Source organism: Cricetulus griseus, chromosome 7, assembly GCF_003668045.3.
Source record: "Cricetulus griseus strain 17A/GY chromosome 7, alternate assembly CriGri-PICRH-1.0, whole genome shotgun sequence".
Taxonomy (NCBI): domain Eukaryota; kingdom Metazoa; phylum Chordata; class Mammalia; order Rodentia; family Cricetidae; genus Cricetulus; species Cricetulus griseus.
In genome coordinates, this window is record NC_048600.1 from 10,046,166 (window position 1) to 10,067,844 (window position 21,679).

General features: G+C 45.5%; 1 protein-coding gene across 1 annotated transcript in view; it reads left to right on the forward strand.

Annotated features, from left to right (window-relative positions):
- The window catches only part of Galnt14 (polypeptide N-acetylgalactosaminyltransferase 14), a 181,294-nt gene that overhangs the window by 88,602 nt on the left and 71,013 nt on the right, over nucleotides 1–21,679 (forward strand). Inside the window, exon 2 of the mRNA XM_035447824.1 lies at nucleotides 10,148–10,317. Within this exon, the coding sequence (XP_035303715.1) occupies nucleotides 10,148–10,317 (170 nt within the window). The remainder of the gene's footprint in view (nucleotides 1–10,147; nucleotides 10,318–21,679) is intronic.

Below are 21,679 nucleotides of genomic sequence, written 5' to 3' on the forward strand. Positions count from 1 at the left end.
TCCACTTGGGAGGCACAGTGAGAGGGGACAAATTCTGCTTAGCTCAGAGCCTGAGGCGTTCTGCTAATGTCACCTTTGGGGAATGTATGGCAGGACTCTGACATTCTCTTTCCAGCTGTGTTTCAGGGCAGGATCCTTCGCCCTTTGGCTAAGGAAAGGTGTCTGGAACTAAGGGCAAAGCTGAGCTTTTACCCAGCACCTCCCTGCTCTGCCTTCTTTTTACTATACTATTCCTACTCAGGTGCTGGTCAAGGAAGCCTCCTTTAATGGGCAATACTGGCCTTGATAGGTCCTGGACAAGGGTGGACATGGAGTCTACAGACCCAGTGCCCCAATTTACTTGCTATGTGGCCTCAGCCAAGTCATTTTCACTCCAGAACACTCAGTTGCCTCTTGGTTAAAATGAGGTAATAGTACCTGCCCAGGCTTATTCTGAATATTTGAAGGAGTGACATTTTTAACTAGAACTAAGCATACAGAAAATGCTATGTAAGAATTTACTGGTTTCCATTGCCTTGTGTGTGATTCCACCCAGTAGAGAATTTGTCAACATTGGAACCCAGTCCTGTTGCTTGGCTTCCCACAACTTCCCATCTTGATTTCTCCCACTAGAAAAATCTTGCTGGATGTGGTGGCAAAAGTGTGGAACCTCAGTTACTTGAAAGACTGAGGCAGAAGAATGGAAGATTAAGGCCAGCCTGGGCTACAGAGTGAGTGCAGAACCAGCCTGGGCAATTAATTGAGTTCCAGTCTCAAAACACACACACACACACACACACACACACACACACACACACACACACACACACACACACAAACACACACACACTTTGCCTGACAATAACTTAGAAAGAAACTTGGGGAACTGCAAACCTTGTCTGTCACCTCCTTGGTGAATACAGCTGTAGGCCTGTACATGGCAGCACCATCCAGGAAGCCCCAACATGACTCCATGGAGCTAACAAGTACACTAGAATAAAGGGAACCCGAATGCAAGCATATAGCCCCTAGTCCAGGTCCCTTGATCTTCAGCAAACTCAGGGCCCCAGGCATGAACAATCTTTTGCTCTTATACTGGTCTTTCCCCAGAGTTATCCAGCACGGCCCCATCATTTTCTTATCCACATGTATATAAAAAGACTTAGCACAAAGCTCAGTCCCCAGCCTTCTGAGCTGATAATAACCTCATACATTAGTTTCTTAAAATAGTTTCTTGTCTTATCATTTTCCCGGCACTGTGGTCAAACCCAAGTTTGTGGTAGAGAGTTGAGCCCTAGGAAGAACTCACATTAATAATGGCCACTCCCCAACAGCTGGACAGTGAGGTGAAGCATCCAGTCACTTGTGGATGCCATCAGAGACCCCATTTCTGCACAGGGAAGGAAGAGGGAGCAAACATAAATTGCTGAATGTGAATTGCATTTTTCTTCTCCCCATTAGCATTCAGACTCCAGGAGAAATGATAGTAACCACAGCTATGTTGACAACAGTACTATGTTACATATGCATTATGCTTTACCAAGTGACTTTTCCTATCTTATCCCATGTCTGAGATCTGATTTGGTCCTGTAAAGTGAGGTTGGGGAAGATGAGTTTTGCCCTTGGCATAGAGTGAGAAAATAGCTACACAGAGAGATGAAAGAGAAGCATGTTCCGTAGAGCCTTGCTCTACAGTATAGGGTGCTAAGCTAAGTCGAGCTCTATCAGTGGGCTGTGCATCCCCATTTGCCACCCCTCAGCATTAACACTGTAGCCTGCATTCCTGTCTAGAAAATTTGGGTTAAAATGAACAAGAGTACACAGCTCTTATTCTGCACCTTTCCTACTGGTTTTTGGCTTTCTTGACCCCTTTCCTTTTATTCCATTGATGTCAGCCTGTGTGCATGTTTCTTTTCACTCAAAGGGAGGTTTAAAACCACATAACTAGGCAGGTATGCAGTAATGACAAGACCCACCCCCCACTACTCACTCACATTTCTGCTCCCTGTGACCCTATCTGTGCTCACTCCTGACCTCTGCCAGGTGCTCTAGTTCACCAGGCCCCCTGGAAAATTGCTTGGCCCTGCAAGCTATTTCTTGTGGCTGAAGGCTTTCTGAAGATGCCTTAAGATATCTACTGGATCTTTGCAGCAGGCTAAGGAGGGGCGAGAAGCCTGATTTTTTTTTTTTTTGAAGGTAAAGCTCTTTTCTCACTGAGAAACTCAAATTTTCATTTTTCTTTTTATCCTTCCAGAAGCAATTTTCAAAAGACTTGGCTTCTGACTAGGAGACCCAGTCCCCGCTGGAGGCTACTCTGGGGAATCTGCCCTCATCTTCCCTCACACCTCTATTCCTGAAAAGAAAACTCATCAACAGCCTTCTAGAGCCATCTCCATTCTGATGTGGTGACCTTATGCCCAAAAGAGCTCAGCTGTGTATCCCAGAAAACAGCATGTGTCTGCATCTAGTTCCACACAGGGGGAGGCTACTCTTCCATGCTACTTTTGGCTCTTCCCCCACTTTCACTCTCTTCTTGGTCTCTCCTGGGAGCTGGTTCCTTCTCCTAGTAAACACTTTTCTCCAGTCCCAACCTCCTGTAATAGACAGGTCAACCCTCCTGACCCAGGGGCTTCTGAAGTCCCAGTAGATAACGTATTGTGTCAGTCTCTATACAGAAAGAGGGGTCCCAGATGCTGGATGGTACTAGATACCAAGCAGAGTCAGCTCTCTCTCTGTCAGCAGCTGGGATGCATTCCTCAATCTGGTGACATCCAACTAGCAGGGGTTTAGCTTTGGGTTTAGCTTCCTGAGGTGGCATTTACGGTCTTCGGAGAGCAGGAAGCAGATCCATCAGCATTTGCCATCATATGCCTTGGCATGTGCCAGGGGGCCTTCCTTTTTGCTATCATACTGATTTTGACTTTGCTGGTACCCCCCCTGCCATGCTAATTAGGAAGCAAATTAAATTCCATCTAGGGTCCACATTGTGTGAGTCCTCCCACCACCATTCCAGAAACAAAAACTGGGCTTCTATCCATTCAGCTAATCATGTTATATTTCACATTTTGAGTTTTTCAGCCAATTATAATAATTACTGGAAGTTTTCTATGTCTAGGAAGCTGGAAGCATCCCCCAACTTTGTGTTCCCACGTAGTGCGCAGTTGAAATGTGGGCAGAGAGCCCATAGATGGAGGGCAGCCATGGGCAGGGGAGAGTAAAGGGACTGCTCTTGTCAGATCAAGTGAAGACAAGCCAGTGTTGGAAAGGGGTCTAGACTCAGTATCCCCATTACTTATCCCCCCACGACAGGCTCAGAAGTTTGAAACCCACACCACCTGTGTTTTATGGAAAGTAGCTAGTCTCATGACAGCGAGGAAGAAAGTGATTAAAGCAACGGGGGAGGGGTGCAGGAGGGTAAACTCATCCCTGTTGAATCATATGACACCTCATTTGGTCTGAGAAATAGCCCTTCCTCCTCTATTATATGTTCTCTCTGTCTATCAGCCCTTAAGGGTGATGCTCCTATAATTAAAATTAACCATTAAGCTATAACATTGAAGGAGCAATTGCCTAATTTTGAGGAAAATTTAAATTTATGGCTGAGATAAAATGGATACTAAGGAGAAGAGAGAAAACTCTGTGGAAGATAAATAGAAAGCCAAGTGGGATATTGACTTGATCCTTCTCCAGTGCAGGGTAATTTGGCTTCTAAAGTGAGTTAGATCATAATAAATTAAATTTAGATTTCTGCACATCAATTAAATAACTCCCAAGACAGAATTCCAGTGAGAAGAAGAGGTGATAATACATGGAGGAAATATGAAAATGAAGATCTGATCTAATAATCTATAATTGATGTGTTGTCCCTTGGTAAGGATTTTCCGGCTCTTACCTTTGTCAGGTGAGCCAGGCTGGCTGGCCTCTACTTGATTTCCAGCTTGTCCTAACCATTGGCATGAGTGTGTTCCCTATAGCGGTTTCCTTCCAGGGCCATTCCCTGTGTTCTGATTCACATCAACAATGTGGAAGGCATGGGGAATTGTACTGTACCTCTTCCCTCTACTGACTGTCCTCACAAAAGCAAAATCACTTCCTGCTGGCTGGATGAGAGCATAGGAATGAGTCAATCCTTTTGTATTTTTATGAGGGGCTGACTGACAGGAGGGAGAAAAGACCAGTGTTTGAATAGTACATCTATTGATATGGAAAGAGACACCGATGTTGACACAAGAAGTATTAGATGAAGACCATAAGGCCCTGGGTTCAACCCCATCCCAACACACACAAACACACATACACACACACACACACACACACACACACACACACACACAGAGAGAGAGAGAGAGAGAGAGAGAGAGAGAGAGAGAGAGAGAGAGAGAGAGAGATGTACAGGTTCCGTCTTAGAGTCTTAGCTTATGGACCTTATAACCTCTGTTTTCTTGTCTATAAAATGGAAAATATGTAACTGGCCCACCTGCTTCAAAGGCAAAATAAATCATTATTTGATTACTATACAAGTGAAGGTAATTTGCATGCTATCAGCGTTTCTTGTTGTCCTGTGTGATACTGACTTTCACAGGTTATACTTTCAGTGCTCAAAGTTCTGTTTGGTCATTTTTTGATCTATCTGGCCATTTGTTTCATTTATCTTTCATTATTTTTGCTACTCTTAATTTCCATTTTAATCTATAGTTGTGCCTGTACTAAATCTCCAGGTAGATGTCATTCTCTGTGGGATGACTCCTTTATCTGGAATCCTTGAAGGATCTCAGTGTGCTGATAGTTTGTGCTGCTTTTGCCCAACAATGGCGACTCTCCATCTCTCCCTCTCCCTCTCTCTCCCCCTCCCCCTCCCCCCCTCGTAGTTTTTCTTTTCAATTTCTTCATCAGCAGAATCTTGTTGGAGTCCCAGGGTCTAAATGACAGATGCTTTCTCCCAGCTAGGATGTCATTTCTGTCTCCTGAGAATCAAGTGCACCCCCAACTATACCCCTTCATCCCCTTCTTAGTCTTAATTACATCAGAATGGGCTTTCGTCATACATCTTTTGGGAGCCAAAGTTTAACTTCTCAGTTATCTTTAACCTTAGGGCAATCTCACATTTTCTCCTAGTTCAATATTCAACCACCCAGTTCTACTAGCAGCAGCTTCCTGTATGTTCCCTAGCCTCACTCCTCACTGGGAGTTAAAGATTTTCCTTGTAGAGAACCCGAAATGCATCAAACTGATGTGGTGGTAGCTTATTGGTTGTCAAGAAGGGCTTCCTGGAAACATCAAGCCTGCTGTGATGCTGGAGCAGCACACAGTGGATGGGAAGCAGCACTGGCCTGGGGGCTGGAGTGCTAAAGAGCCAGAAGCTGAGGTCCTGGAAACAGCCTGGGAGTGAGCAGGTGGGGCTCCAGTTCCCTACAACTCACTTGAAAACAGTGTCTGTTGAAATGTGGGGGGTTAGGTCAAGCTTGGAGAACATAGACCTTCTACAAACTTAGGCAGATCATTTATCCTGCCATACCTCAGTTTCCTCATTTGAAAACTAGGGCTACAATTTCCTTTTGGATTTCAGATCTGTACAGATTTAAAAATCACTTGAGGCACTCTCCACATAGTACTTCCCTCTGAGGTTGTCACAAGAGGTGCCGTGAAAGCCACAGGGTGGGAGGACTTGTTTGAACACAATTGTGGATGTTTCTCCAAAGGTGGTTTTGAATGACAGTGGCATTGAAACTGGTGGGCTGTGAGTAAAGCAGATTCTATTCTAAGGTGCAGGTGGGCTTCAGCCAGTCAGCTGAAGGCTTTAGGAGATGAAGACTGGCCTTTCCCTCTCCCAGAAAGAAGGGATTCAGCTGCCAAAGACTGCCATTGGCCTTAGGTTACAAGCTGTAAGTACATTAGTTATTTCCTTAATACAGGTCTGTTCCACTGCCTCCTCCTCTCCCTCCTAAGAGTGAGACAGAGACAGGCAGGCAGGCAGACAGACAGGCAGACAGACAGGAGACAGGCAGACAGATGGACACAGAGAAAGATGGGTGGATGGATAGATAGATAGATAGATAGATAGATAGATAGATAGATAGGTTCTATTTTTCAGTGAAGCCTCATCTGACAATACATTCAAGAACCAGAAAATTGGAGGTGGCGAGATGGCTCACTGAGTAAGTACACTGACTGTTCTTGCAGAGGACCCAGTTTCGATTCCCAGCACCTACACGATGACTCACAACCATCTGTAACTCCAGTTCCAGGGGATCTGATGCCCTCTTCTGGCCTCAACTGTCACACACACACACACACACACACACACACACACACACACACAGGCAAAAGATCTACACACATAAAATAAACCTAAAAGAAATGTTTGAAATGAAGCAGCAATGATGGGACACTGGGCAATGGTGTGATTACTTGGGAAAGCAAATATCTTCTAGTATCTAAGGCAAACCTTGGGTAAAAGCTGCACCAGAGAACATAAAGTTGCCCATGGATAAAGTGGAGACACATAGGAACTGAGGAATGGTGGAGTGGACAGCACATGTCTATATATGAATGCTGTAGAGTTTGGCTTGCTTGCAGAGATAAATCTGAGATGCGCTTCTCGTGTAACACAAGTAGGAAAAGACATACCTAATACACACAGACAGAGGAGACAAGGGAAGTAATCTATGGCCTTGTATACAGTTGCCACCAGTAAGACATGAGCAGCACCAGGTACTAGTCATTATGCTTCCATCAAGGATGGGAAGCCAGAGACAGGGACCATTGGAAGCATCTTTAAGCCTGCAGCAGTACCTAGATGGGGAAAACCCTCTCTTACAATAGCTTCCTGCTCTGGCTCTACACTGTACTTTTCCTAAGGGGGGCTGTCTTCCTGGAGAATGGTGAGAGTGGAGCAAGAAGGGTGAAGTAAAGTATAAATGGCATGTGGCAAGCATCACTCTAAGGAATGGAATGTCATAGAATATCTGTCAGTGCACATTTAACGTGAAAGTAAGCCACCATGGAGGGCACTGTGCCAGTGCAGAAGGCTTTCCACAGGCCCCAAGGCCCTTGCTGAACCCATTTTGGCCCTTGGTATGTGTTTTACCCCCATTGTCTCTATCTGTCCAGGTGGGAGCTTTGGCAGTAGGATTAAGTCGGTGGACCCATCCCTTGCAAGCTGATGAGCTTGTACAAGCCACCTACAGACTCCTCTAAGTAGACCCCTGCCTGCACACATGGGGATCAATTGCTTAAGGAATCCGTGACAATCCCTGTGCACATATACAGCGTCACTGTTGTCATTTTGAAGACGCGTTCACCATTCTATAATGCATTCAGATGTCTCTGTGGGAAAGATCAGCTCCCAGTACAGGCTCTCCCCCTTGAGGGGTCTCAGTGCATCAAACTATGAATGAACTCTATACATGTGACATCTAAACATCCAGAGAGGAACAGTCCACTCCAAAGCTGCCTCCTACTGACTATTCAGATGATTTATCCTGCCAGCTGGCTGCTGCTCTTACATTCTGGGGCCAGAATTCTAGCTGAGTCTTCAAGGCACCTTCTCCACGAAGATAGTGCCTGGCAGAGATACCAGGGATGCTTAGCTGCCCTGTGGGTGGAGAGAGCCAGGCCAAGAAACCTCTGGCCTCTTGCCCTCATAGCTCCATGCCTCTGCTTGATGCAAATGGAGTATGGCCTGGAATGAGAACCAAGAGGTGGGTTGTGCCAGTGTCCCCAGCCTCCTGTTGTCATGGGTGTCTGGTCCTCCACCTGCCTGTCCAGCCGCAAGACCCCAGTTTAGACATCAGGATTGGTCAAGGTCATTTCCCAAGTGGTCATTTTGTAGAAATTTTCATGCTTCTGTTTCATCCCACATATGTAGCCAGAGTCATCTTCCCCATGGCCTACTTTCTAAGACTCAGCTGTTTTCCAGAGTTTTCCTTTATGCATGTCCTCTGGATAGTTCATTTTATACCCATAGAATTGGGCCACATGGTGCTCAGGCATTTGGTCAAATATCATTTGGGGGACGTGACCAACAACAGATCTTGTCAACCTCATAAGAACACAAGCAAATGCTTTATAATCCATAAACATTTCCCCCTTTTCAGTATTAAGGATTGACTATAGGGCTCCCACACAGTGCAGCCAGCTTCATAGGTCACAGAGGGCTGTGCCACCAAGCCTGGTTTTATAAATTCTTGTATGCACATGGACACTACTGGTTCTGTTAATCTACTCTACACTCATGGATGGGCCACTTTTTATCTGGTTTTCTTTGCTATACATTCCCTACCCATTCTTCAAGACCCTTTGACTCTTATTCTAAGAGCTATTCTTCATTTCCTTCACTCCTCTGAAAAAAACACATTGTCATTTGTCATTGAGCTTATGTTGTTGAATTCACCTTGTATTGTGGTACAGGTGTGTGTGTGTGTGTGTGTGTGTGTGTGTGTGCGCGCGCGCACGCACACACGTGCACACATGCGCCAATACACAGGTCAGGACCTCTCTTGGACAGGGACTATTGTGTCTTCCTCCCTCTGCTTTAGCTCAGAGCATTGTGAGGGTTACAGCTTCTTTTGAGAATCATAATAATTAAGTTGGCACTGAGCCAATGGGAGACAGCTCTACGACCCTTCCCATGAGGATGGGATGTCAGGGTTACCCTGGGGTGATGTTCTCACCAGGGGTGACAGCTGTCAAGCTTTGATATTGCACAGCACAGGTTGTGAGTTTCTCACGCCCACCTAAATTCCCCCTAGCATGTTCTGCAGCAGCAGTATCATAAGACACTAATAAAATCAATTATTGGATAAAAATCGCCTGTTTCCAGCGCTTCATTTTATGCTATTAGAGGAAAATGCTGTTTCAAACAGAGATAACAAAGAGGAATAGAGAGATCAATTACCAGATAAGATCTCACAGTGCCTGAGATGAGCATGCAAACTGGTATAGCCCCTCTTACCTGTCACGGGGCCTATGCAACTGTCACTAAACCTGTCCTATGCCTCCTGCTTGGGTGTCTGTGTGCAGGAACAGCTAGAATTCGGTGACAGAGTAGCTGATCTCTTCTCCCTTTAGATTTGTGCAGTGTGAGAGACCTTGCTCATATGAATGAACAATTTCTGCTTGATAACAATGCCAACCCCAGAACATCAGCCATTTAAGCCATCAAGAAGTTCTCGGAGGTGCAGCATTTGTGGTTTAGGTAGAATTGACAGGTTTGGGTGTTTGGGGGTATAGACTACTCTTTCTCATGGTAACATCTCTTAAGAAGTGACTGCCAATTGTGAGCATCCAGTTTGCCAAGGTCCAGGTCAGGATGTTCAGCCCCACTAGCTGGGTAGAAAGGCTTTGGATTTGGTGCAGGTGGGGTAGACCAGGCATCATGGGCTCTGATGGTGAAGCAGCCCTTCACCTCTCCTGTCAGAAGAATCCAGAAGACTAAACTCTGCCTTGAGACCTGCCACTTGCCAGATGATGGACTTTCTAGGGTCCTTTTTCTCTACTCTGTCCAGAGAGTTTTGAGTATGAAAATGGATGTTGCCTTCCATATTCTGAAGTCTTTGTCCTCATGCATACAGAGTGAGGCTTATTATCCACTCTCCAACCAATGTTTCCTAAGAGTGGCTACAGGGTCCTGGGTTGGACTAGTAGGTCAGCACACTATTGTTGATTGATGATCTACTTCCTGAAGCTGCCTCTCCTGAAGCACATAGGAAAGAATAGTCATTGTGACCCATCTTGTCTGTGCCACGGCATAGGATATTCTAATGTCATCCTAGGATAATGGTCTCTTGGGTCAGGGTACCAGAATGCAGGCCCAGGTCCTGCCACATCCTAAGTGTGGATCTTGGGCAAAGTGCTTATGTGTGGCTGAATTCTCACCTGTTAAGTTGGAAATCTGAGCAAATGTGTGAGGTTTATATGAGATCATGAGAGCTACGGTCCTAGGACAGTAACTGGTATGTGGTACTCCGGAAGCGGCAGGAGCAATATTACCACTGTTCTGTAGGTGGTTTGTCATTGCTGGTGTTTTTGCTGATATTCTGTCCCTGGCCCCATGTCTGATCTCAGCATTGCTTGAACAAGCCTAGTCTCTGGTTGGTTGCTGACAGATGGATGGGAGCTAATGGTGAGCAGGGAGCCTTCTCACAGACTTTCCATTCATGTCACACAGCCTTCTGATGCAGATTGGGATGACCTGTGGGAGCAGTTTGATGAGCGGCGGTATTTGAATGCCAAAAAGTGGCGTGTTGGCGATGATCCCTACAAGCTGTACGCTTTCAACCAGCGGGAGAGTGAGCGGATCTCCAGCAATCGGGCTGTCCCAGACACACGCCATAAGAGGTACTTCCTCCTCTTCCCATGTAGGTACCTTACCCTTCTCTGTGGCCAGGACATAGCAGCACAGTCTTGATTTTGGGGCCCATGATACTTAGTACCCAGCATCAGGAGCTGGGATAGGTGAATCAGTTTCTGCCTGCAGACACTAAAGTGACATGATGGAGCAATATATCTGTGCCACTCACTCCTCATTGTCACAAACCACACCATAGACCCTGCTTTCTACTTGGAGGCTGAGGAGAGTGAGAGGCCCACATAGAGGGTGCACCTGTCCCTCACTTGGTGAGCATCCTTGGTGCTATATTCTATAATGCTGGTGGAGCATTAAAAGGCTGTGCCTGGCTTTCCCTGGTCCAGTCCCATGGCCCAGCCTGGCTTTCTAAGTGGAAGGACATGATGGGTATACCCTCAGGAATCCAGATCACTGTCTCTCCTGTCACTAGGAGAATTCCTTTCTGTAGCAGCCCATGTGCATTTTGCCATATGAGAAGAAAATCTGAGGGGCCTCTTCACTTGACATTGGTTTCCCATCTGCCTGCCTAGAGGCCCATTCCCACAGCCTCCTTGCTGCCACTGGCTTGGATAGGCCACAGCTCTAGAAGGTGACAGAGAGCAGCCCTAACCCAATGTAGAAAGCTTAGTTTCCACACAAAGGCTTTGTAAAAATAGATGCTGCATGGTCTCATGGGCACCTGCCCCTTCAGTCCTGGTAGCCCCTGTGCTTCCTACTGAGGTCAAGAAAGCAATTTGGCCTAACTCTATTTTCCCCTCTCAGCCTCCATGATTTGGCCCAGACATGCCAAAGAATCACACAGAGATGACTTTTATTTGTTCATGACACTGACTTTGTACTCACTCCAACAGCAATCTGGCCACTGGGGTGGTAAAGGCTCAAAGGCAGTTCAACTGGAAGGGTATAGCATTGACTTAAGGTATAGAACATTGACTTTATACTCTCAGCTTTGCCTTGTTTGGGTTCCCATGTTGTGGGGAAAAGGGACGTTTATAATGATTGAAACTTATTATATTCGTGATTCTTGAGCATGTGCTAAGTGAAGACATGGAGACATTCAGCTGCTCCTTGTTAGTTACTGTCATTACCTTGTGTAACCGGAGTCTTGGTGTCCACATGAATATGGCAAACATACAGTGTGGATGATAGTCTGATTTCTTCTAACTCTGACCATCTGTAGATTTAACTCTTCTTAAATGGTGACATGAAAGTCTACCTAAGCAGTAGTGCCCTTGTCTCCTATAGTCAGAGGCTCCTCCTCCCCTCTACTGGCCTAAACTGTCTTAAAGTCAGAGTCCCATTGAAATTCTTTTTAATATTGTGATTTAAATTCCCCAGCCCTTATCCTATTACTCCTCTCTGAGCAACATTTAAGTATCAAGTTAGTATATTTCCTTGAGCAGAAAATATGTGTGGGAGAGCAGGCACAAAAGGAGAAGAGAGAAGGCTAAGAAGCCTTATTGGGTTTCAGCAAGTAGTTGTCTCCTTGTCCTGATTCTAGATGTTATGCCCGCCCCCCTGACCAGGAAGGAAACAGGAGCCATTCTAGGCAGGAGAGGTGCTGGTGTGATGGTGAGAGCCCTTGGAGGGGGACACAACTGCTCTCAGCCATCGAAGGATGCACCAGGAGCTCACCAAGCTGTTGAACATGTTGAGTTCTGCATTCTCACTTTCTTCTAATCTGCAGAACAGAAATGAACATTTGTACAAAGGCCAGACTTGTGGTGGCAGGGCAATGACAAGCTGAGCTTGTCCCCCAAAGAGCCTGGCTGGCCAGCCATCTCTGGCCTCTGTGCCTGTCCAGGACTCTGTCTGTTATAGAATGGTGATCTCTAGGGAGATAGCAAGAAGGGCAGAGAGGATTGAGACAGAATCCAGACACTCTTTGAGACGACAAAAGGGAAAGAATATTAGCCTTATCTCTGCCTCGGGGCAACAACCTTACCCTGCAGGAGTTGGAAGTGTGCCACTTGGAGAATTCTGGATTCAGGGAACTTTATCCAAAATAGCCTAAGAGTGGAGATCAGGGGACTCAGAATTGGGTGGGTGCCTTAGACCAGATGTCATCTTGGGAGCCTTGAGCATTCACTGAGTGCAAAGTCCTAGACTGGCACTCTTGCAGGTACCGATTGGATTTGGTTTATCGAGCCCCAGGCTGTAGAGTGCTGCCCCCTGCTGGTGGTACTCTTATGATCTTGAGAATCCCAGAGCATGCCTGCAAAGTCCTTGGAACTAAAACCAAGGGGTGATAGAAGCCAACATTCTATGGCTGGAGTCACCAGCCAAGTTTCCTAATCCTGCTGTGATTCCAGTCTCCCCGGTAAGTCCTGATGCAGCCCCAGAAGCTTATCCACCCAGACCAATAGAACCCTGAGGCTCAATTTGGGGCTCAACCCTGCCTGCCTCAGCTATGAGTAAAATAGCTAATGGTGGTCAGGAGTTCTCAACAACAATACTGCTGAAATTTTTGCTCTATGATTCCTCATTAAGGGGTTGTTCTGGATATTAGAGGATTCTAGAAGCTTCTCTGGCCCTTGCCTACTACATGTCAATAGGCCTCCCCTACCTCAACTTCTCCCCCACAAAAACACACCAAGTTGTGATAACCAAAAATATCTTTCCCATATGTCTTTTCTGAAGGACAAAATTTCAGTGAGGATCCCTGCTGTAAACCTGGCCTTGCTTTTTATCCAAATTTTCAGAGATGAAATGAAAATATTCATCACCAGCAATAGGTCAAGCCAGACCTCCTATGTAAAGCAGAGTGAAGTTGAAAGCAATGTAAGAGGGTCACCAGAGGGTCAGAACATGGGTCTTTGGGATCAGACAGGCATTTCTCATCCTGGCTGTTCTGCTGGTTAGATGAATGGACTCACTAACTTTCTCCACACCTTGGTTTCCTCTTTTGAAGAGTAGGGATAAAAATAGCAGCAATGATCCCACCTACTTCGGTTGTTGTAAGGATCAAATAAAATATGGAGACAGCATTGGCCTATTTTATAGTGAATATTAAAAAAGAAATCTAATGCAATGATGGCTAAGTCTCCTGTGGAAGAGGAACACTCTGGTAGAAAGCCAGAGACGGCTAAACAAACGAATGAAGCACCAGCCCAAGTACCAGAAGGAAGATGTCAAACTGACAGGTATGACAGTGGGGGTAGGAAAGAACAGAGGAGAGGTCCAAGGTCAGCCAGAGAAATGAGGGTGAGCAACAACACAGTGTGGCATGTTGGCTCTTCAGTATCAGTCTAAGCAGCTCTCAGTCCCGGCTTCTCATGAGTTCTTGGGGAGCCTTTTAAATATGTTGATACCCAGACTCCAATCAACTCAAGTGTGTCCTTCCTCAGCTCCCAAGTGACTCCAATGAGCAGCAAGACTTGAGGGCAGCCACTCTGGGTAAGGGCTTTTCAAGCTTAAACAGGCAAATAGACAAGTCAGCCGAGGATTCTCTCTATCCGACTCAGTGGATCAAGGGTGGGGCCTGACAGTCGGTATTGCTTTTCATTTTTAAAAGTTTTTTCTTATAATTTATTTATGTGTGTCTGTGTGTATGAGAGAGTGAATGCCAACATGTTGGAGGAGGTCAAAATAGGGATTTAGATCCCTTAGAACTCGAGCTATTGGTAATAGTGAGCCACCACGTGGGTCCTAAGAATCAAGCCTGGGTTCTCTAAGTGCTCTTAGCCACCGTGCCTTCTCTTCAATTCTGAGATTCTGCGTTCTAACACGTTTCCTGGTGACAGTGATGACTATGGTCTGTGAGTCACACTTTGAATAGCAAGGACTCACAATGGCTTTCAAAGTCTGGTTCTCCAGACCAAAGAGCCAACAGCATCAGCATCAGATGGGAACATGTTGGAAATGCATGTTCTTAGGCCTTAACCAGAAACCTTAGAGTAAATCCCAGCTATCTGACTTAGCAAGACCTCAGGGGATTCTGAGGCCTGCCCTTTTAGAAACTATGAAGCATAGGCTAGCTTCTGTGGTTTGGATGAGAACTGTATGTGAGCTAGTTCTGTCAAAAGGCTTGGGGTTTAAGGACAGAGTAGAAGCCCTGGGATAAGTGCACCCAGCACCCATATATTGTGTACCTCTCCCTTTGTCCAAGTGTGAGGGCTTCTGGCTCTGGTCTTGTAGAGACTGGCCTCTTGTTTCCTCTTTCCCTCCACCTTCACCCACCATCTTCATCCTACCATCCTTCTGGCAACTGGCATCACTACTCCTAAGAAGTATCTATTGCAGTGTCACTCCTTACCCCATAGCCAAGGGACCTACACTGGCAGCCTGGCTCATTCATAGCTGAGCCCCATTGATGTAGACTTTGTTCCCAGTAAGTCAGTTTGTATCCCCATCCTGCCTTACAGCAAAGGTCCTGCTAGTTTTGTTCTCCATTGCCCGTAGGATAAGGAACACATTGAACATCTATTACAGTGTCTGCTGTGTGATGGGGATCCAATATCTGTTTGTTGGATAAATAAAAGAGAAAGACAGACCAGAAAGACCGGCAACTACTTTCTCCCACCTGTCTTCCATGCAGAGAGGAGAAGGGGAGCTAAAAGAAGCCCCTTCTCATTATCCGTTGACCCTCAGGAGCTTCGTATGAGAGACAGGGAGAAGAGTCATAGAGTTAAAGCAAAAAACCTTTTGTTCCCCCTTGAAGAATTCTCATTATTGAAAAGAGAAGAGTGAAGAAATAGCATGTGGGAGGGGTCTGGCTTATTAAATTTGCTTCCAATTTTCTTACCACAGTAATTGGATTCTGATTTATAGTATGCATTTGGACAGCGCCTGGAACAGACAACTATTAGCTGAGCATTAGAGCAAGAGCTGCCAAGTGGGTTCTGTTGGGGTAAATTGCCTCAGAAGCTGGAGAAGCCAGGTGATGGGGAGGGGTGGGAGGAGAGGGAGGCAGATGAACTGACCAAATCCTTGGGCACTGTCCAAACCTCAGTGATGATGCCATAGCCAGAATGGTAAAACAAGTGATGGATCCCTTACATATTCACACTGTGAGGTTAACATCCCTCTCCTACCCACCCTGCCCCTCACAGCCATTTGGAATGATGGTGACAGTATTGAAGCTGGGACTTGCTACATACTTTAGACAATGTACCTCTCTAGAGAAAAGTAGGGGGGGCTACAGAGTGACTCCTGAAACATCCTGGTCCCTCCCCTTTCTCCGTCTTCTTTGTAAAGGGTTGGACTGGAAAACTTCCACTCGTTCTGTGAGTCATCACATCATTGCACAATCATGGACCGCTGTGACCAGCTTCAGTCAGTCTTTATGGTCCAGCTATATATACTCATCCTGCTAGCTCATCTCACTTCAACTGAACAGAGCACTGGGCATCCTAATCCTAACTTTTCTACTTCAGGCACGTCATCCTGCCAACAACTCAGTCTCTGGGTCACTACCTGCGTCCTGTGGTCACAATGATGAATAAGACATGGAAAACATAGATATAGATATAGATATAGATATAGATATAGATATAGATATAGATATAGATATAGATATAGATATAGATGTCACATGATTGGCAGGAGGTAGTAGTGTGCCGGGCAGAGAAAATTCAGTGTAAGAAAGAGATAACTTTGGCAGAGCTAAGAATCCAAGAATATTTCCCCAGAGTTCTTCTGTTTATAACACAGTGCCCAGCCCAACAAACAACCCCTGCTTTCCAGTTATTCTACCTCAACCCTTTATAGCAGCTGGATTTGTCATCATCCCAATAGTAAATAAAATATCTGACAAACAAGAAGCCATCAAATGGAGACACACCCTCTCAGGTGTGGGGGGGAGATATTTTGATAAAGCCAATGTATGGTTTTGCTGTTGCCCAGCAATGCATATTATGGGATTGCTTGGGTTGCAGGGGAGTAGGTGTCAGGGTGGGCTATATAGAGTTAGAGCTAGGGAAGCTTCATTAGATCTCCCCCCTGGCCTGGCTGGGCTTGATTGCTCCCTTCTGGCATATTCTCCTAGCCCTTCGTCCAGTGTGGAACTAAATGGTAAGAACCAGTGGGGTGCCCATCGCTTGCCTGGAGGGAAAATTCCACACTTCGATACATCTCACCAGGAAGACATTTTTCCTTTGCTCCTTTTCATCCTGGGAAATGAAGGGGCAGTGGCCCAGTCTCTGAATGCATTTCTCCCTCCTTGTATTTACTCGGTTGGAATGGCTGTCAAAGATCATCATCATTTCTCTCCTCGAGCTCGTCACTTAGCAGTAATAGGATAAGAATCTTTACGGCTGGAACGGCTAAGCGTAAAAAATGTTCATATTCCCTCAGAGTCAAGGCTATTCCACTAGCTCAGCACTGTGTTAGTGATTCTGCAGCATGGCTGAGAGGATGGGAGGGGGAAACCCATCACAGACACTTAGCTTTTGCAAACAAGCTCTTCAAATCTGCTACTTTCCAGTCTCCCCATGAGAACCATTTTTCAGGACAAGATATGAGCCCCTTGATGGTGTCTCTATGTATGCTTTGCTTGGAGTCCAAGTTTCTCCATGGAAGGAAGGGATCCATGGGAGGAATTTCGGAGCATCTTGGAAGTGGCTGCGCAGCTAAACTGAGTCAGCAGAGAGGGGCACTTGACACTACCGTCTACAGTGCTGTGATGGCTCGTCTTCATTTTCACCTTGACTAGATTTGAAATTCCCTAGGAGACACACCACCTGTAACCATGGCTGTGAGGATGTTTCTGGAGAGATTTAACTGAAGATGGAATGCCAATCCTGAATGCAGGTGGGCATCCCATGGGCTAGGAACTTAGACTGAATCAAGAGTGAGCAAGGAGGAGAGTACAGTAGTGTTCGTCCTGTAATCCCAGCACTTAGGAGAGAGAGGCAGGGAGGGAAAGTCCAAGGCTACCCTTTGTTAGATAGAAAGCTTGGAGATGGCCTGGGCTACAGGACACTTAGACTAAAAACAGATTAAATTAATTAATATTTTTAAAGGATGAAGCAAAAGGAGTGTCAATATTCACTGTTCCATGTTTCCTGGTCTTTGGAGATGGTGGAAGTGAATAGTCACAGCTGAGAGCCTCCCACCACCATGCCTTGCCTTTCCCATCATGATGGGCTACATCCTCAAACTGTGATCCAAAATAAGGCTTCCCTTACTTAAATTGGTCACAGTCATAAGAAAATTAATTAATACAATAGTCTTGAGATAATTCTTCCCATGTAAGAGGGAGGATGGGCCACCAGAATGGAGTCTTCCCTTTTATTCCTGTCCCCAGATTCTTTGAATGCTGAGCCTGCAGGTCTCTTCTGCCACTGCTTGCTCTGACTTCCAGATCTCCCAAAGGAGATTAGTCTTCTAAAGAGAATCAAGCTGGAACACTGGCTAATGAGAATTCATCTAGATGAATGGTCTTAGCAAATTTGTTTTCTTATACCTCATTTCCTAGAAAATCCCACCAACTTTGGCCCCACATTGTGCATGTCATCCACTTATTTATTCATGATTCATGCTTTCAGTTCATTCAGCCAACACTTGTATTTAGAATTTTCCACAGGTTAAGTTCCAGCTTAGGAATGGGTCCCCCTGGGTCTCAAATGTACATTTCATTGAGACATCTCTTCTCAATTAAGTCCAGCACCCCTACCTGCAGGAGAGCAGGCCTGTGTAGAAGAGGGATTATGTGGCCTTCATAAGTAGAAGACACCTTAGCTACAGCTGCCAGGAACCTATATGGTCTTTATGATTTTCCCCAGGGGATGGGCATGTTGGAATTAGAGCACAGGAAACTATCAGACAGGAGAGCCACTGCTTTGTTGAATCTACCCAGTTTGGAGAATGAGATGTTGGAGGGAAGGTGTAGAAAAATAAAAATATTCTGGAAGAGAAGCTTAGGGTCATATTCAGCAAAGTCTTGACTTTAGGAGAAACACTTAAGAGTTAACCCAGAAAACAACTAGAAGGCTTAAGTCCTTGTATTACCACTACCCTATTGCAATGACAATGCTGAAGATGTTCCATGAACATTTTATGCCAGAACTATATGATGGGAGCTTCTAATAGAAGAAAGGAACCAAAGGGGACTGAGCAAAATGGGGCCAGGTAGCAATAATGCCCCCGAGGGAGGAGTACCAAGCTGAACTTGGGTCCTAACTGTGATCAACCTCAGAGAAGGAGTGTGCTGTGGGATCTTAGCAGCAGAACACTTAGGGTGGTTCCATGGCTGTCACACTGGGCCATTTATTCTTAGGTGAGATGGGAGGGATAAGGAGTAAACACTGGTCTTGGGGTAAAGGAACTGGAGTGGATGTGGGAATATGCCATTCATCCCCAGAGCTACTTTTGTGCTTCAGAATGAGCACCAGAGTGGGTTACTGAGACCTGGGCATATTCCCAAAAGTAGATGAACCCTCACCTGGGTGAGAGGATCCAAGCTCAGAGATGTTATCAGGAGCCTATCCAAGGTTAAACAGTTCATCAGTGGTAGCTCAAAATCAGGTTTTCAAACTCTAAGCCCATATATAGTTCTCATTCTATGTCTAACATAAACCTGTTAGTTCAAGTCTACTGTGTGGTTTTGTGTGTGTGTGTGTGTGTGTGTGTGTGTGAGAGAGAGAGAGAGAGAGAGAGAGAGAGAGAGAGAGAGAGAGAGAGAGAGAGACAGAGAGAGACAGAGAGAGACAGAGAGAGACAGAGAGAGACAGAGAGACAGAGAGAGACAGAGAGACAGAGAGAGACAGAGACAAGGACAGACTAGATCTTTGGAGTAAGGAGACAAGCTAATACACAGGATTCTGGGTTTCTCAGTTAAGATAGTCTGATAATTATATTGTAACTTTGCCTGGAGGCACAAAAAGTAACATTTCAATCATCTAATGAAATAAGGAGTGCCATCTGCTGTTCTGTCACCTAGGCCAAGCTGTAATGGGCGGGCAGCTGCCATAGCATCCTTTGTGGCTTTGAAATGACTGATGAGTGGCCTTGGTTCTGGGGGCAGATTTCCCTGCCTCCTCCCTGGATCTGTTTCCCATAGTTCATATAGTCTGAGAATTTGGGCAAAGAAAAGAATTCCAGAGTTTCAAGCATATGTTTAGTGCCAAAATGGGAAAGTGATTTGGATTAAACATTTGCCATGAGGAATGTAGACTACAGATTATTGTGTATAAGGCAATGAGGGATGTATCTGTGGAGAAGCTGATGTTTGCCCTGTGGAATATTGACTCTCCAGGGTAGCAGCTCTTCCACCTGGGTAACTGGGAACTCCCCCACTGCCCTTCTGCAGCCATTGGTACATGTCCACCTTAGGGGCTCCCCGTCTTAGTTAGGGTCACTATTGCTGTGAAGAAACATGATGACCAACACAAGTCGGGGAGGAAAGGGTTTGTCTGGCTTACACTTCTACATTACTATTCATCATGGAAGGAAGTCAGGACATGAACTCAAAACAGGACAGGAACATGGAGGCAGGAACTAATGCAGAAGCCATAGAGGGGCACAGCTTAGTGGATTGTGCCCCATGGCTTGCTCAGCCTGCTTTCTTATAGAACTCAGGACCACAAGCCTAGGGATGGCTCCAATCACTAATTTAAAAAGTGCCCTACAGCCAGATCTTATGGAGGCATTTTCTTAATTGAGGTTCCTTCCTTTCAGGTGACTTCAGCTTGTGTCAAGTTGACATTAAACTGTCCAGCACAGCAGGTTTTCAAAAGCACTTTGGTTAGTTGGATGCCCAGATCAAGTGTCTACCTTATTCCATCTGTCTGTGCCCTTTGCCAAAATACCAAGTGCTAGACCTGGATCTTCACCCCTTGAGATACCTGATTCTCTCGGGGTTATCTTTTGGCATTTTGCCAAATATTTTGAGGCAGTATCATGGAATAAGGAGAGGAATTAGGGGTGAGTACAAGAATGCCTGGGTCCTCCCTAAGATAAAGGCTCTTGTCTATTTGACCCAATCTGGAATTAACCAAAATCTGAGTATCTGGGTACACCTGTGATGGATTTTTTTTCTTAGTTAAATTACTTGAAGTGGGAAGACCCACTTCTAATCCAGATCTTTTGAGGTGGGGAAATTCACCTTTAGTCTGGGCCACACCTTCTACTGGCAGCCTATATAAAAGACATAAAACTCTCTCTATTTGTCTGGCTTCTCTCACTCTTTTTTTGGCAAGTCCATTCCTTCACTGGCATTATAGCCTACCTCTTAGATTCTGGCATATATTAAAGACCAGCTGAGACATGTACCCTTATGGGCTGAACAACTACTGGATTCTTGAGCCTTCCATTGGTAAACAGCCACTGTTAGACTAGCTGGACTACAGCCTGTAATCCCATAAATCTATTATATATACAGATATAATATATATTATACATAATATATATAGACAGACAGACAGACACACATACACACACACACACACACAGAGAGAGAGAGAGAGAGAGAGGGTGAGAAAGAGAGAGAGAGAGGGTGAGAAAGAGAGAGAGAGAGAGAGAGAGAGAGAGAGAGAGAGAGAGAGAGAGAGAGAGATTCATTCTATTATTTCTGTTCCTCTAGAGAATCCTGACTGGTATAGCATCCATTTCTGCATATGAACCATGAGCAGAGTAACCGGAGGGTGGTTATTACGGTCACTTCCAGTTCCATATGCTACATTATACACGCTTCTTCCAGTAAGATTGCATACAGGAACTGACTTAGGAGTAGAATAAGAGTGGAAGCTATTTCCAGAAACATGACACCTTCCTGCTTTCAGTATCTGTCTCCTGGCATCACCCTGAATTAATCTTTTCCTCCACAAACTCCCCTTCCTAGCCAGACTCAAGGACCCTCCAGAACCATTAGCACTGTCATTATATTGCCACCTTGTCTGTTTCTTCCAGCCAGCCTTCCCTACTCATCACATATTTGTCAGCATGGAGGTCACCAGGCCTCTCCATAGGCATAGGCATAGGCATCTGGTAATCAGGACTCTTTTTTTTCCCCCAATAGTCAATCCCATCAGTTTTTTTTTTTTTTTCTGGGAGTACAGACTCTATTACACAGCAGCATCAGGACCATTTGCTGCTGGGCACAGCATGGTTTACGGGTGCCAACTTAGCACATTGTGGGTACTTGCCTGAATGTGGCATCTGGAATACCTTCACACTTATCTTTAACACCTAGAGACAGTCTCTTCTCCTGTCTACAGTACGTTAAAGAACCATTGGTTTGTGTCCTATGAGGGAGGCATGTATCTATAATGAAGGGAAGAAACAATGCTAATGGATTGCTTGAAGAAATCATAAGGGTGCTAGGACTAGAGCCAGGGTACTGGGACTATTCCTAAATAAAAGGATGGATGACACAGGGCACCCTCCAAGTAAGACTACTTGTGTCTTGTATTT